Source organism: Kogia breviceps, chromosome 13 (genome assembly GCF_026419965.1).
Source record: "Kogia breviceps isolate mKogBre1 chromosome 13, mKogBre1 haplotype 1, whole genome shotgun sequence".
Taxonomy (NCBI): domain Eukaryota; kingdom Metazoa; phylum Chordata; class Mammalia; order Artiodactyla; family Physeteridae; genus Kogia; species Kogia breviceps.
This window is the reverse complement of record NC_081322.1, coordinates 21,702,618-21,720,305: the sequence shown is the minus strand read 5'-3', so window position 1 is coordinate 21,720,305 and position 17,688 is coordinate 21,702,618. Positions and strand designations below refer to the sequence as shown.

General features: G+C 35.0%; 1 protein-coding gene across 4 annotated transcripts in view; it reads right to left on the bottom strand.

The window, feature by feature from the left end:
* Positions 1–17,688, bottom strand: part of ZNF292 (zinc finger protein 292) — an 84,650-nt gene that overhangs the window by 17,108 nt on the left and 49,854 nt on the right. For all 4 annotated transcript variants that reach the window (XM_067011427.1, XM_059083111.2, XM_059083112.2 and 1 more), the window contains one exon: positions 5,682–5,884. In XM_067011427.1, the coding sequence (XP_066867528.1) occupies positions 5,682–5,884 (203 nt within the window). The remainder of the gene's footprint in view (positions 1–5,681; positions 5,885–17,688) is intronic.

Genomic DNA, 17,688 nt, shown 5'->3' with positions numbered 1-17,688 from the left:
TAATTATAAGCAACCTCTACCCATTAAATCAGATGTATAATACTGAAAAAGAAAAGCTGCTACTTGTTATTTCTTCCCCTTTATACAATAATTTAAAAAGCATGAGAATCAGCAAAAAGACAGAAATGTCTACTGGATATAGACTAAAAAAACAAAGTGTCTATTTATTGGAGGGAAAATAGTATAATATGAAACATTTTATGTAGCTATGCCACTTTTAAATGAAGCTCACCTCAGTGTTCTATAAATCTCCATTATTTTTCTTTTCATATAAATTCATTCCATCTCAAAGCTTGTCAACAGTCATGCATGCATAAGTATAACCTAGATGAAGGCAACTTGCTTCATTTAATTATGCACTTACATCTAATGCTTACTTTTTTAATTAAAATTTATAACCTCATTACAATGATTTACTACATAAAACGAACAGAATTTACCTATGATCTCTACAAGTATTTGCTGTAAGATAAGGATTTGACAAACAGCATACAGTCACATATCACTTGTGTTCCACAGAATTAGATTAACTGCAACATGGTACAACTGACAAATGGCAAAAAGAACTGAAGATTAATACAGACCACTAGCATTCATGTACCACAGAGGTAACTATATACCTCCTTGTTGACCTTCTATGTCTCCTCATTACTTTTTGAGTATAGGAGAAGTATGTGTGTATATGTGTAAAATGTAACATGTTTAGGATTAAACAGTGTCTGAATGGGAATGAGGGTAATCTTGAGGCTGATCTTTGATAATGAGGATAAAGACTGCATGGGGATAAATTCAGAGGTTCCATTTTATATACATTACACTGAGCTAGAAAACACTAAGATAAGAAAAGACCCAACTCCGAGGCTATGTGTTTAACAACAATGATTTCTTAAAGGAAGTATGAATTTAGTGTCAGAGTTAGGACTGAAACCTAAGTCCTGGAACTCCCTGGCACAGTACTCTTTCCACTACTCCTCTATCTGCCTCTTTCTTACAAATCTTTATCTCTAAGTGACCCTATGTAAACAAACACAAAAAGGGCTGAACAATATATATTTATACAATTAATATTTTCAAATATCTACAATAAGTTAAATACATTGTTAGACATTTTATATATGTATGTAATTATTATTTAATCTTAACTTTTCTACTAGGTAGGTATCATTAACATTTTATACATAAGATGACAATAAACACAGTAAACGGTAGCTACTATTATTCATTTATTTGTGCCAGCTTCTTCAGAAACAGCATTGTTAATCAACATGATAGCTTGCCTGGTAAATACTACTTATTTTTAGAGGTAAGGCTCAGAGAGGTTAAGTTACTTGCTCAAAATTACATGCTTAATTAGCAGAGTCAAGATTTCAACCCAGGTCTCGCTTCAAAGTCTGTGCTCTTTCTAGAATTCTACATGCACAAGCATATTGAGGGTCTTTCTTGCTAAATACTGATTTTACATGTTCAGGTTTAACAAAAATTCTTACATCTTGAAAGTCTGATTTATTTTGAATCAAATATTTTTTTGTTGTTCTTCTAAAACCTAAGCCATTCTTACTGAATTCTCATATAATGCAAAATGTGTACATTATAAGGAAAGAAATTTATTTTCCCAATGATATTACCTATATTAGCTTATACTTAATAATTAAAAATATATATTTGTATCTATGTAAGGTAGCCTCTATAAATTTATCCACATATATACAACATACCAACTGAAACATCTGGTATATTCAATAATACAGAAAACCTCACTTTTTATAGGTATACTAAGGAAACAATTTTACTATGTGCTCTTTGATAGCCTTCATTCCCGATTTGCCAGTAGATGGCCCACTTGAAAAAAATAGGACACTAAAGAGAAAATGAAACCTAAACTAATAAATGGCTTAATTAAAATTGTGCAAGTGAAATACAGGTCAAATTTAGCCATCAATGAGCAAGAATTATTTTTTATAATCCAAGGCAGCATAAAGTAAGGATTACCAATATATTACCTATATAAGAACTATACATTACAGATAGCTATTTTGTATTGCTTTGAAAAATGAGTAAAAATCTAATACCAGAAAATTTAGAAATATGAATAAAATTTTTAAAGCCAATTAAAATGATGTTTGTTAAAGATATACTATGCTAAATCCCTTTGTAAAGCACAAAAATCATTTCAAAAATGTGAATAATGACTTCCATGTTTTAATATGGCTCTTTGTGCAAGATATTCAAAAAATATAGAACACTGCATCAATATTTTACATACATTTACCAAGCGTACTTTTTCGTGTGTGTGTGTGTGTGGTATACGGGCCTCTCACTACTGTGGCCTCTCCCGTTGCGGAGCATAGGCTCCGGACGCGCAGGCTCAGCGGCCATGGCCCACGGGCCCAGCCGCTCCGCGGCATGTGGGATCTTCCCGGACCGGGGCACGAACCCGTGTCCCCTGCATCGGCAGGCGGACTCTCAACCACTGCGCCACCAGGGAAGCCCCCAAGTGTACTTTTAAAATGAATTGGCTTTAACGTATTTTAGGAATAGTCTTTTGCTTATCAAAATGAAATTGCTTTCCATCTAGAAAAGGACTTAAATGGTAAACCTGTCACATTAAAATAATTAGCTACTTTTTTTTTTTATATACTCTCAGGGTAGCAAAATCTTAGGCTAGATTTAAAAGATGAATAATCTATAGTGTTAGGAAAGAAAAAAACTTCATATACTGTTTATGGGAGTATACACTGGCATTATCTTTTTTTGGATGGTAGTATGGCCCTATTTATTAATTTAAGATGTGTAGGTTCTTTGATCCAGCAATTCCACTTACAGAAATTTACCGTACCAGTATACCCCCAAGAAGAATGAAAGGATGTATGGACAAGGCAACAATTTAAATGTCTCCTAGTTTGGCTAGGATATTATTACAAATCTATACTATGAAATTTTGCAGCCATGAGAAAAAATGAGGTTGATCTATAAAAAACGATATGGAAAGATGTCCAAACTAAGAGGAGGAAAAGTGACCAGCAGCCAGGGTATGTGTAAGTATGTTTAAAGTGTGTGTGTGTATATGTAAAAATATCAGAAATATCAAATTTCACACTTAATGATTAGTCAGAGGAGTATTAAATAGGGAAATAATGGTTAGGGAGACACAAGGTAGAAGATTTAACTTTTTTAACATCTATGTTTATTTTGACGACAAAACCAACAGAAATACTGGATATAAAATAAACAATGCTAACTTCATTTTTACACCTACACCAAGAATCCAGGCCAAAGTCCATTCCTTCTAGAGAAGCCAGATAAACATTCATCTCAGTCCCATCCCTCTGCTACCTCTATCACACTGAAAGGGTCCTGAGAAATAGTCAATCCCTTGTCTACTGGCTCACTTGGACAAGGATTTCCTCAAAAGGACTACAGATCCAGACCATGGTTGACTCTTTCCACTATCTATTCCTGCCTACTCTAAGGAATGGGTAAAAACCTCAAATGTTTACAAGAACCAGACAGGTAAAGTGAATGTCTGAAGTGGGTCATGTAGTATACCTCTTCTGAAGGGGGTAATGTCTGGGCAATTGTTCCAAAATGATTATCTTTCCTTGGGGCAGAAATAACGAGAGAATTTACTCCACTTGGAACAATGAAGAACCAGTTTCTATATGTTTGTAATAGAAAAATAAAAGAGTAATCAAACAATCTCTAAGCAAAAAGGGATTTTTAACAAGGAATGTGTAGACTTACACATATCCCATCCCATTCTACACTATGTGATCTAGTTTTGTTCCTGGGGTGGGAAAGAGACTTTAGCGAACTCTGCTTAAAGAACATGAAATATCTTAATTCCACCTGCTTAACAAGAGAAGGAAAAAATAATTTCTTATGACATCAGAGATACCCAGGGTCTTCAGAGAGAATTTTTCTGACGCTCTCCCAGAGCAGGCTGGGCTGCTGCTACTTTACTCTGGATAATTAGACCAAAAGGGAATTTAGGTTCAGTATTGCAAGATTTTTTGATTATTCAAGATAGCTAGAAATAGAGATTTTTCCTGGAGATTACAAATTCATAGTCTTCAACTTCAAACAGGACTTTCAAAGTTAACCCAACCACCCTGTCTTCAGATAGATTCCTACTAGAAGGTATGCTTCTTTAGGGTAGGACCTATGCCTTAGACAGCATACATCTCTTAATAAAATCTGCTGAAGGAAGGATGGACGGATGGACAGATTGACTTAAGGGCTGGGACTGAACTGATAATGAACACTTTAGTGGAGCTGAAAAGTATCTAAGATGCAGCATCACAATAACTAATTTATTGAAAGACTAAAAAACAATGTTACACACATTTCAAAGGCTGTTATCCCAAGAAACTTGATACAGCTGCCAATGAACTTGTCTACAAAGTTATCCTGAACTAATAAGAAAATTTCAATCTTCTATTTAGCTCCTGTTATATAGCGATTAAAAAGCCATTACGTGAGACAAAAGAGAAATATTAAAGAAAATAACAGCTAAGGTCCAAACTAATGATATATCCCCTAAGCTAGAGCCCTTGGCTCTTACTCCACCCGGCCTAGAAATTACCTGGCATCACTCTCCCAGTATCCTCAACATACACAACAGGCTTATTTCTAATCTCAGTCCAAGGCTATCATCTTCCTCTTTATTTTCTATTCTCAAGAAAAGTCAATCCCCATTGTAATTACAACCTCTAACCTCATGTGGGCATTTAGCTTTCTGTCTGAGGTTATCCTTCTTCTGGACTCTGATTACAATCTCTCTCTGACTACTCAGGGGATCATGCATGCTCTGTTAACTGTCTTCTCTGTTGTTTATCTCAGCTTTTCCCTTTGTATATCCTAAAATCTGTCCCCCAATCCCTTTGTTCTCCATTCTCTATTGCTCTGGAGTCGAAAGACACTTATATTAGAGATATAAGACACATATACATTAAATGTTCACATAACACTGTCCAATGTATTATCGTTTTATCTATACTCTTTATATACATATTCCCTGCTTTTTGATCAACAACTTTCAATTCTCCTACCCTGCCTCCAACTTCATTTTGGAATTATGAGTTCCTCCAATTGCAAAATTCCCATTTGGATCATGATCCTACTTTTTGAATTCTGTAGTATAAAATACACATATACATGAATACTATCTTTACGCTAACTAGAAGTAAAAAACAAACAAACACAGAATCACCTGTCTTACAAAGAAAAAGTTTTACATTAAATACGCAAATAAAAATATTTATATATATATATAGATAGAGAGAAAGTATTCCTAGTGGGAAGTCATATAAATTTTTTAAGTTACTTAAATTAGCCAGTTAGAAAAAAATCTGCAAGTATCTTGAAGTCAGGTAAAACTGAAATTAAGGCCCAAACACTAACAAATATAAACATCCTAACTAAATTAAGCTATCACCATCTTTCCTATAATTTAGCCAAAGCAGTTAAAAGAGCCAAATTATTTAAAATAGAAGCCAGGTGAAACGTTTACATATAACTCTGAAAGCTACTTAGAATCACTATCTAAAAGCACACCCCAGATTTGAGACTGACAACAATGGCTCTTCACTAAGAGAAGGGGAAGTCAAAGACATTCTAATTCTAATTAAAAATTATTTTCTTCACTTTAAAACATAATTACTAACAAAAGAAAACATACTCACCTCTTCGATTAACTTTTCATTTGGTGATGATGTACAAAGACAGACAAGGTAAGTTTGCTTAAAACTACCTTTTGTACCAATCTCTGGATGGTCAGAACACAGCTTTGCTAGAGCAGTTGCTTGACTTAACTGATCTGTTTTGATTAGATGTTTAATTCTCATATCCAACAAGATGGGACCCTCAAAAGCTAAAAATTCATTCACTTTAAAAAACAAGACATAATAGATTATTAACATTTGGTAATAGTTCATTTGCAATACAAATACTTACAAGGAGTATTTTTTTAAAGCACAGAAACTAAAACTCGTTTTTGTTGTTGCAGTTTCCTATTACTCTCAGGCTAGCACAGAATACTTGACCTTATAAGCAGAAGGAGGTATGCTGCTAACTTTTTGGAGCTGCATTAAATATTTTTGCCCCTCAAAGTACCATTTACAATGAGGTGAGTTAAATTCCTGATTATAAAAATAATTTTGCATTGAATTCTGAAACTCAGTGTTATTAAAATTATACTGAATTCTTTTCCCCACAGCATTTATTCTTGAATACCAGGCATTATTAGCATTTCTAGAAATTTGCAGAGTTAGGACATTACACATTTACATGGGAAACCACAAAAGGATGTTTGGATATTCAAGAAGATGAAATTCAGCTAATATCGTGTTCAATACTGTTGATGTATTTTTCATTTTACAAAGGTGAAGTCTATCTTACCTTAATGAGTGTTTTAGAACAAATTTAAATATCTATGGAAAAATAAATAAGGGGGTGGGGGTAGTCTGCTGAAAGTTCTGTGGGTTTTTTAAATACCAATCAATAAACCTCAACACTTGCTTAAGACCCACTAATGCATAATAAATTTCTGTTCTGTTGAAATCTTAAATTTCCTAGTTCTTGTCTGATCAACTACTAATAAAAATTTAACTTTTTTTTTGGTGAAGGAGATTTTAAATTTTAACAAATGCAAATTTAAACTTTTCCCTAAGTTTTCTTTACCAGGATGAAAATTGTGTTTAAAAATTTACTTGGTGATGGCTAGCTGGAAACCTTTGGAAGGCTTTCAGTAATAAAATTTTAAATGCCCTATAAATACTATAAAATACACCATTTCTCACTTGTGAACAGACTGGAAGACATGTCTAGTGAGTAAGTTGTGGGTTAAAAGATGGAAAATAAGAGATGTTCTTCCCTTCTTTAAATATCCTTTGCTACCCTCTAGTACCCTTATTTTTTAGATCTAACTGTACTCCACTATGAAAATACTCTTCTGTAAAATAGTATGATTATGGCTCCTCAGTATTAAAACCATGAGCATGTAAGCAATTTAACATAGGATCACAAATTTCATCCTTTTCTTGAAGTCTAGACCTTTTCTATCTGCTACTCTCTATTCTTTACATATTAAACTAAACCAAAAAGTACAAAGACTGAACACAGATAAATAACACTATCTGCATAACCCTCTGGTGCCTCTGATGATATGTCTGACATATACAGGGCATTACTTTTCTTTTTTTAATATGACACGATCCTGGTTAAGACAGTTATATGGCAAATATCTTTTCACAGTTTAGTTCAATGGCCAAAGTAAAATCTGTAAAGATTTTCAACAATAACTTTAAGGAAAGAGAGTTAAAATAAAGTTATTCCAGCTATAAGTCACAGACTTTAAAATACAGCTTGAGTTTCCAGGAAACTCTAGCAATAAAAAGTCTGGGAATTATTTCAAATACTGCCACAAAAACTCATAATCAACAAATTCTGAAGATCATGGCAAAGACATTTAAAGGTGGCAAGTTTTTTAACAAAATTAATGACAATCTTAATAGAAGGAATTTCAAATAGTCCCTAAAATCTCAAAGAGCAGCATGTATAGTTAGAATGACAAATTATACAAAATAATTTCTGTACTAACAAGTATAGCAGAATACATGCTATTATTATACATTCCAAAAACATACTTGTGTGTGTTTTTAAACAATGGGAAACCTTTGCCACACTTAGGGCAAAATTGATCTCAAAGAAATACAGAATATTAGAGCAGAAGGAACTTTACAAGTCATTTTGTCCAGCTCCATCATTTGGCAGATGAGTAAACTGAGGCTCACAGAAGGCAAGTGACTTTCTAGGGTCATAAAGCCAGTTAATGACAGAACCAGGACCAGAATAATGGGGTCTTGCAACTTCCACCTTAACACAGTGGTGTGATGAGAAAAAAAGAAAAATTCTTATTTAACTAGTGTGTCTACTAGTTATCAGAACAGCACTACATAGCAGTAAAGAGCTGTGAAGTAGCATTAGCTTTTAAAGGAAAATACTAATGTATTCTGAAGCTCATGTTTGTTTTTTTTTTGTGGTACGCGGGCCTGTCACTGTTGTGGCCTCTCCCATTGCGGAGCACAGGCTCCGGATGCGCAGGCTCAGTGGCCATGGCTCACGGGCCCAGCCGCTCCGCGGCATGTGGGATCTTCCCAGTCTGGGGCCCGAACCCGTGTCCCCTGCATCGGCAGGCGGACTCTCAACCACTGCGCCACCAGGGAAGCCCTGAAGCTCATGTTTTAAACAGATCAAAATCAGATATATTCAACAATACTCAATTCAGAACTTCCCCCTCAGGGGAGTGAAACTCACTCCCCTCACACTTTTCTCCATTTTTCTTTTACTGCTTTCCTTGTCCCAATTCCTCTGTATCTTTCTCTATTTCTCTCTACTCCAGGACATGTTTTCCTTACAGAGTTAGAATAGCACATCAAAGACTACCAGACTTATGAAAAAAGTTCTGTTATCTTTATCCTTGAGTACCTAGTCACATAAAATTTCACTCCCTACCCTGCTTTACCCACCCATCCCCATCCCAGAAAACGAAAAAATACCTTGAATTTTACTTGTGTAGCCTTTTTGTCTATTTTGTCTGTATTTATGTACTTGGGGGGAAAAAAAGCAGGTTTACTACATTCAAGCCTATCGAGAGCTGGATGATATAAAATGGCAAGTAAATGAATGATATTCAGCCAGTTCAATTAAGAAAGTAATATAATGGCCTGGCCTTCTTCCCATAAAATGCTACTTACATAATAGTAAAAAAGAAAAACATGGAAGATAATTTTAAATATATTACAATATATAAGTTGAATATTTGTGATAAATCTTCACCCAAATATTAACTGATCATGTACCATGCACCAGAACTTAGAACTAGGTCCTGGATTCCCCCCCAAAGTGGAGTCAACCTGTTTACTGGGTGTGTAATTCCACACTCAGATTTGCTCACAATTCCCCTTGCAGTATCTCCAGGTAGCTGTTTCACAAGCATCTCAAACTCTGCATACAAAAATCTTCATACCACAGTATGTGGTATCTCAACCCAGAACTAAGAGTTGGCATTAAAATTGTTCTCTTCTGCCTCCTCCTCATCCTAACCTACAATCCACCATATAATCCTCTCACTTCTAACTCCTAAGTACTCAATCCTATTCATTTTTCTCCATCCCTACGCCAACCACTCACTCACCCCCACCTCCCAGCCCAAATCATTTATCTATCAGACCACTTTGTTGCACTCTACTAGTCTTCTGTAGCCACTCTTACTCTTTCCATCACATCTCCACTAGGACGCAGGGTGCCTTTTCTTTTTCCTAAAGCACACGCTCAACTGTCTTCTAGATAAAACCCCCAAGTGGTGTCCCTTTGACTTCAAAGGGTAAATTCCAAAATTACCATCATGGCCTACATGAATCTGCATCACCTATTCCTTTTTAAAAATACAATTTACATTTTCTCTTAAAATTTATTCAGCAAGATCGATTGGGCAAGAAATAAAAGGCATCCAAACTGGAAAGGAAGAAATAAACTCATCTGATTGCAGATGGCATAATCTTATAGGTAGAAAACCCTAAAGATTCTACCCAAAAAACAAAAAACTATTAGAACTAATAAACGAATTCAGCAAAGTTGGAGGATATAAAAATCAAAACACAAAAATAAGTTTCATTTCTATTCACTAACAATGAACAATATGAAAAGGAAATTCAGAAAACAATTCCATTTATAATAGCAACAAAAAGAATAAAGTACTTAGGAATACACCTAACCAAGAGAGTGAAAGACTCATACACTAAAGCCTACGAAACACTGCTGAAAGAAATTAAAGAAGACACAAGTAAATGGAAAGATCCCCATGTTCATGGACTGGAAGATTTAATACTGTTAAGATGTCCAACTACTCAAAGCAATCTACAGATTCCATGTAATCCCAACAAAACTGCAATGGCTATTTTGTAGAGATAGAAAAATTTATCCTAAAATTCATATGGAATCTTAAGGGACCCCAAATAGTCAAAACAATTTTGAAAAAGAACAAAGTTGGAGGTTTCACACTTCCTCACTTCAGATATACTACAAAGCTAATCAAAACTGGCACACAGATAGGCATGTAGGCGATGCAACAGAATAGAAAAAACTCAGAAATAAACCCTTACCATACGGTCAAATAATCTTCAATGAGGTGCCCAGACCACTCAATAGGAAAATGATAGTCTTTTCAACAAATGGTGTTGGGAAAACTGGATATCCACATGCAAGAGAATGAAGCTGGACCCTTATCTTACACCATATAAAAAAAAAACCTGGCCTTCCCTGGTGGTCCAGTGGTTAAGACTCTGTGCTTCCACTGAAGGGGGTGTAAGTTCAATCCCTGCTCGGGGAACTAAGTTCCCACATGCCACAAGGTGTGGCCAAAAAAAATAATAAAATTTTTTAAAAAAATCCTCAAATGAATTAAAGACCTAAATATAAGCCCAAAACTATAAAATTCCTAGAAGAAAACAATGGGGAAAACCTTCAAGATACTGGATTTGGCAATGATTTACTGGATATGATATCAAGGTATAAACAACAACAAAAAAAAACAAATGAGACTACATCAAAGTTAACTTTTACATGTCAAAGGACAGAAGCAACAGAGTGAAAAGGCAACCTACAGAATGGGACAAAATATATGCAAATCATATATCTGATAAGGGGTTAATGTCCAGAATATATAAAGAACTCCTATAACTCAACGACGACAACAAAAATCAAATAATCCAATTGAAAATGGGCAAAGGATTTGAATAGACATTTCTCTGAAGATGATATACAAATGGCCAACAAGCATATGAAAAAATGCTCAGTGTCACTAATCACCAGAGAAATACAAACCAAAGCTACAATGATATCACTTCACAGCCAAAAGAATGGCTATTATCAAAAACAAAACAAAACAAAACAGAAAATAAGTGTTGGTGAGGATGTGGAGGAATTGGAACCTTTGTACACTATTGACAGGACTATAAAATGATGCAACCTCTAAGGAAAACAGTCTATAAGTTCCTCAGAGCATTAGAAATAGAACTACCTTGTGGTCCAGCTATCCCACTTCTGCTTATGTACACAAAAGAAGTGAAAGGAGGGTCTCAGAGAGGTATCTGCACTCCCATGTTCATAGCAGCACTACTCACAAGGGCCAAGAGGCAAAAGCAATCCAATGTCCATCAATAGATAAATGGATAAACAAAAGTGGTATACACATATGATGCAGTATTATTCACCTTTAAAAAAGAAGGAAATCCTGTCACATGCTACAACACAGTTGAATCACGAGGACATTATGCTAAGTGAAATAAGCCACTCACAAAAAGGTAAATACAGTATGATTCCACCTATATGACGTATCTAAAGTAGTCAAAGTCATAGAAACAAAAAGTAGAATGTTGATTAACCAGGGGCTGGGAGTGAAGGATGGGGAAAGGGGGGAGTTGTTGTTTAAAACAGGGCTTAATTTTGCAAGATGAAAAAGTTCTGAAGATCTGTTTCAAAACATTATGAACATACTTAACACTACTGAATTGTACACTTCGAAATGATTAAATGGTACATTTTATGTTGTTTTTTCACCACAAGAAAAAAATGCATTAAAAATCAATTCAGCATTGTTAGACAAAAAAATCCAAATTCAGAAATTTAATAAAAACATAACACTTTAAGCTCTACATCAGTGGTTCTTAACCCTGGCTGTACAATTATCTTGACTTCTAAAAAGTACTAATGCCTGGGGCCCCAGAGACTCTAATTTAACTGGTCTGTGGTAGGCCTCCAGCACTGGTGTGTCTAAAAACTCTCCAGGTGATTTAAGCACTGCCAGGATTAAGAACCACTGCTCTGAGGTAACTATATTTTAGTGTTCAAATTACCAGTTAGGAATAGTCTTAATCTTCACCTGACCTCTCACCTTTTCCTGCAAGAACAAGCTAGAATTTTCACTTGAAGATTTCAGAATTTTTTAAATCATGTTGCTTGCTTTGTCATTAAATCTGAAACATTATGATCATAACTGATTCTTTGACATGACTGATAATAAATCAGAATTTTTAAACATTAAAAAAATGTTCCATGATATAGATGAACCTAGTTAAATATGTAACCCTAAAATTTGTGTGAAATAAGATTTAATTATTATTATTAAATTTAATTAAATTCTGACAACTTTATCCATGTAACACCATTATGAAATACACTCATTACAACAGAAATAATGAATTTTTCTAGGATGTTTAGAAAAGCCAATGAGTGTATGTTTTAAAATCATTTTTAGTAAAAATAAAATCTTGGTGGTCACCATACTATATCTCATTATGTAATAGCAGAATATTATTAAGGTTAACAAAATGCAAAATAAAGCATCAGCCTGAAATGGGAGAGTGAACACTTTCACAATTTTACTGCAGTTAAATTCTATCAGCTTAATTCTATCCAGAGTCACTGATCCTCAATGATCTAAGGGTTATACACAAGTAAAACCTAAACACAAGGCAATCTAATTTAGCAGTGATTTTTAAAAATAAAATCTAAAATGCTCTACTGATTTATTTTTTATAACAAGGTCAGTTAAGAGCAAAAGGGAGACAAGGCAAAAAAAAAAAAAAAAAAAAGACAACCAAATAGAAACAAGTTAAGAAAACTGTATTTCTAAGAGTACTAAATGTATATAGTCTATAAGGTGTTCTTTTTAGTGACTTTCTATAAGAAATGTCCTAACACACACAAAAAAACCATCAACAGATATAAGTCTAGGTCTCAGAATCACCCCTTTTGTTATTCTCTACATGGACAGGTAAAGATATAAACACACACATGAAAAATATAGGAAAAGTATCAATGAGCAAAAGAACTGGAGATTTACTATTAGAAAACAAATTCAGCTGCATGTAATCAGATCTGGCCTCACACTATTTACCTGGAAATTATCAGTTACCATTTGTTCTCTCCTCCCATCTCCTCTCCCTTTAAAATATAACTACATTTTATGTATGTTAATATCGGGTAAACCTAGCAGCACTTTTTCGCTGCTCATTTTAAAATGCAAAGTTTGTTACTGAAAAAAAGACTTATTTTCTCACAAAGCTCTGGAGGATTTATAAGTACTGTGGAAAAGCTGAAGCTTTAGAAATTTCCTTTGAAAACCAAGGGGTTCAAAAAAAAAAGAGAGAGAACCACAGGGCTTAGGATTCAAGAAAGAGTGGGCAAGCTGATAAAAATACAACTTATGCAATTACAAATTATTCCAAAATAGAAGTGGAAGGGAAAGGGCTGAAGGAATTTAGTGTGACTCTTAATGGGGAGCGCTTTCATAGATTAGATTTTACAATAATGACATATACAAAAGGAAAAGGAGCAGGCTCAGGACCAAGGATGCGTGTGCACCACGAGTGTCAGCACCTGGTACTAACCTATGCAAACTGTTATTAAAGCTGAAACTCAAGATGACCCCTAGCTCACCAAAAACGTTGAATGTATTCAAATTGGTGGAGATGGGTAACTTCTTCAGAAGGGCCTGCTCCTTGGGTTTGATAATGTATTATTTATAATGACAGAGAAAAAGAGGATTCCTTTATTCTTATGGTGGTTCTGATAATAAGATTTAAATTGAAAAGGTAGAACAAACAATGGAGAAAATGGAAATAGATGGGAAGATGTAATTTTCAAAATGGGGCTTAAGGTACATTTTGCAAACTGTAGACTAAAGGAATAGATATATTCCTAAGAGTCTCAAAATTAATATATTAAAAACATGGCTTGTGAGTGGTCAGGGAAAAAAGCATGACTGTTAAGAGCCAAGACAGATTCATCAAACATAAATTAGGTTACACTTTTATAAAAGTTAATTCAAAATGTATCACAGACCCAAATATAAAATGCAAAACTATAAAACTTCTAGGAGAAAAATCTATATGACCTTGGGTTTGGTAATTACTTTTAGATAAAACACCAAAAGCACAATCCATGGACTCATATCAATCTTACTCCTAGGTATTTACCCAACTGATGTGAAAACTTATGTTCACACAAGAACTTGCATGCCAATGTTTATAGCAGTTTTATTAATAAATGCCCCAAACTGGCAGCAAACAAGATGTCCTTTAATAGGTGAATGGATAAACAAACTACAGTACATTCACACAATGGAATACTATTCAGCAATAAAAAGGAATGATCTATTAAGCCACACAAAGACACAGATGAATGTTACATGCATATTGCTAAGTGAAAAGAAGCTAGACTGAAAAGTCTATAATTACATGACAATCTCGAAAGAGCAATACTATAGAGATAGTAAGTGGATCAGTAGTTGTCAGGTGTTCTGGAGAGGGTTGAATTGGTGAAGCACAGTTAATTTTTTTAAGGCAGTGAAACTATTCTGTATGATACTGTAATGGTGGATACATGATACTATGCATTGGTCAAAACCCATAGAACTTTATAGCATGAAGAAGGACTCAAGGTATGCAAATTTTAAAAAAATTCAGGAGGTTGGGAAGCCCAGGATAGAACGGAGAATATGGCAAAACAATCTGTCTTACAAATGTAATGAAAGAACTTCACTGAAAGAGGCGGGAAAATGGGGTGCTCACCTAACTTTGGATGAGTGGAGTCAGCAAGAATAATGGAAAGAGGAACTGTACCCACAGGGGTAGAGGTTATCAATTCTGAAACCACTATACATATATACTAGGATTGATTAAGTATATGGATGGCCAATGGTAAGAGAAGTAAGTCTGAAAAGGCTACATACTGTATGATTCCAATTATATGACATTCTATTCAAGTGAGAGGTTACAGGTAAGCAAGAAGAGAAGGCTAGAATGATCCATGTGATACAGATTAGAGTTGGAGACATCAGTATAAACTCTCACATTTAGTTTAATATAGATATAGCTGGTTACATACAGAAACATTTATAGATATGTGTACATACACAGATTAGTTATACTTACATATGTTTTCTTACTTTGTCTGCTGAGAGGTCCTAGAGGCAATGACACCTCAGTAGAAATGAGCACACCCAATTACCAGGTCTTGGTTTCTAATATCAATACTATTCTCCAATAAAAGGAACTACAGTTCCTTGGAGAAATAGCTGATTCTAGAATTAGGGCAGGAAATATGCACGATAAGCCTGGAGCATCTTGTAGTGCCAGAAAACAAGGAAGTACTCAAACAAAAAACATAACTCACAATGATGGGATATGTCAAAGGGACACAGAAGTTAACTCAAAGAGTTCTTGGGGGCCAAAGCTGAACTATTTGAGCAACAAAATAAAGTAGTATTGGATTATCACCAAAGTATGAAAAAAAATTCATGAGTCCATATTGACTAAACAGACAGAGAGACAGATAAGGAAGAAAAGACAAATCTCCTGTGGAGAACTCCAAATAGTCTGTGTAGATACTGCCTCCTCGAGGAGGTGGAGCTTAACTCTCCATCTCTTAAGTGTGGGCTGTACAAGGTAACTTCTTTCCCAAGAGTATGGCATGGAAAGGGGGGGAAAAAGTAATTTCACAGTGGAGAAACCTGACAAACACACTGCCTCAGCCAGGTGACCAAGGTTAACACCAACAGTGAGAAATCATGTTGATAATATGTACAATGGCACTTTACCTCTGTGATCTTTCTCCCCAGACCCATAAGCCCAGTTCTAATCATGAGAGCAACATCAGACAAATCCCAATTGAGGGGATACAAAATACATGACCAGTACTCCTCAAAACTGTCAAGGTCATCAAAAACAAGGAAAGTCTGAAAAACTGTCACAGCCAAGAGGAGCCTAAGGAGATATGACAACTAAATGTAATATGGTATCCTGGGTGGGATTCTAGAAAAGAAGAAGGACATTAGGTAAAAACTAAGGAAATGTGAATAAGGTATGGACTTTACTCAGTAACAAAGTATCGATATTGGTTCATTAATTGTAACAAATATATCATGCTAACATAAGGTATTAACAGTTGGGAAAAATGGTTGTGGATTATTTGGAAACTCTTCACAATTTTTCTGTAAATCTAAAACTATTCTAAAATAAAAAGTTCATTTAAAAAATTAATTAGGTCAGACTAACCTCAATATTAAACAATCTTACTTAATACAACTCTAGCCAAGTACCTTCTTGTGGTCTTTCATCAAATCCTGATAGACAAAAAAGAGAGCCATGGACCAGACATAAGGAAATAGGTGTATTTGATGAAACTATAATCAAACGGCATTGGCTAAAAGACTAAAGGCAAGCAAGAAGATTTCTATAAGTATCCCATAGGGTAGGTTTTTGGATATGACCTTTTTAACAGTTATTATCAAGAACCTGGATGCCAGGCTTCCCTGGAGGCACAGTGGTTAAGAATTCGCCCGCCAATGCAGGGGACACGGGTTCGAGCCCTGGCCCGGGAAGATCCCACATGCCATGGAGTAACTAAGCCCATGCATCCCAACTACTGAGCCTGTGCTCTAGAGCCCATGTGCCACAACCACTGAAGCCCTCGTTCCGCAATGAGAAGCCGCCGCAACGAGAAGCCCATGCACCGCAACGAAGAGTAGCTCCCACTCGCTGCAACCAGAGAAAGCCTGCACACAACAACGAAGACCCAACGCAGCCTAAAAATAAATTAAAAAAAAAAAAAACCTGGATGCCAACAGAGTGTATGCTAATAAGATCTGCTTAAACAGGGAAGGACAAAAATCTTGAATTAACAAAATCAAGATTTTAAATGATATTGACAAGTTGCAGAGGCAGAATGGATCTAACACAGTGAAATTAAAAAGAAAAAGACTACTTTGTGTGCCAAAACACAACATAAAAAATGTAAATAATTTGAGTAGTTTTTTTTAATTTTTGTGATTTTAGTAACCTCGTTGAGTTATGAGAATAAGGCCACCCAAAAAGGTAACGTCATCTAAAGTCACACTAAGATGAAGAGGATGAGAGTACCAATGACTTCAGAGCCTGCCAGATAGCATTTAGGGTACACATAAGTTTTGAGAATTACACATGAATGAGAACAACAAACAAAATGCACTAAAAGGTCAGGAATCATGACTGTAGATTTAAAATCATGCCACACCAGGACGGCTTTTAGTCTTTAGAATAAAAGAACACTAAGTTGTGGACATGATGATGATCCTTAAGCATCTCAATTGCTATGGCACAAAAGAGGGATTTGTACTTTGTTAGGTATGGCTTTAGGGGTAGCACTAGATCCAAAGGATGGCAACTCTAAGAATGTAGTTTTTTTCACAATTTACACAATGAAGATTATCTAACAGCAGGCTATGAATGGACTGAATTACATAGTTACCATTCTCTACAAGTCTTCAAGCAAAGGCCCATTTATTTATCAGTGATGTTTTAGAAGGGAGTTAAAAATTGGGTAAAAAATAAATGGGCATTCAGTGCCTTTCCAATTCTGAGATGATAACTAAAGAAAAGCAAAAGTAATATGTAAGCCTAAAGATCCTGTGATATTCAATGGACATCTAGTTGAATTATGCTCATTTAGTTATTAGAGTTATCTTATTCTAGGATACTAAAACCTTAAGGTGAAACCAGCATTTTAAATTTAGTCCCACATACCCTCCCTAAATCAAAGTCCCTAAATCAAAGAGCATTTCTTGGTTTATTTGGGCTTTAGTAGTTCTAA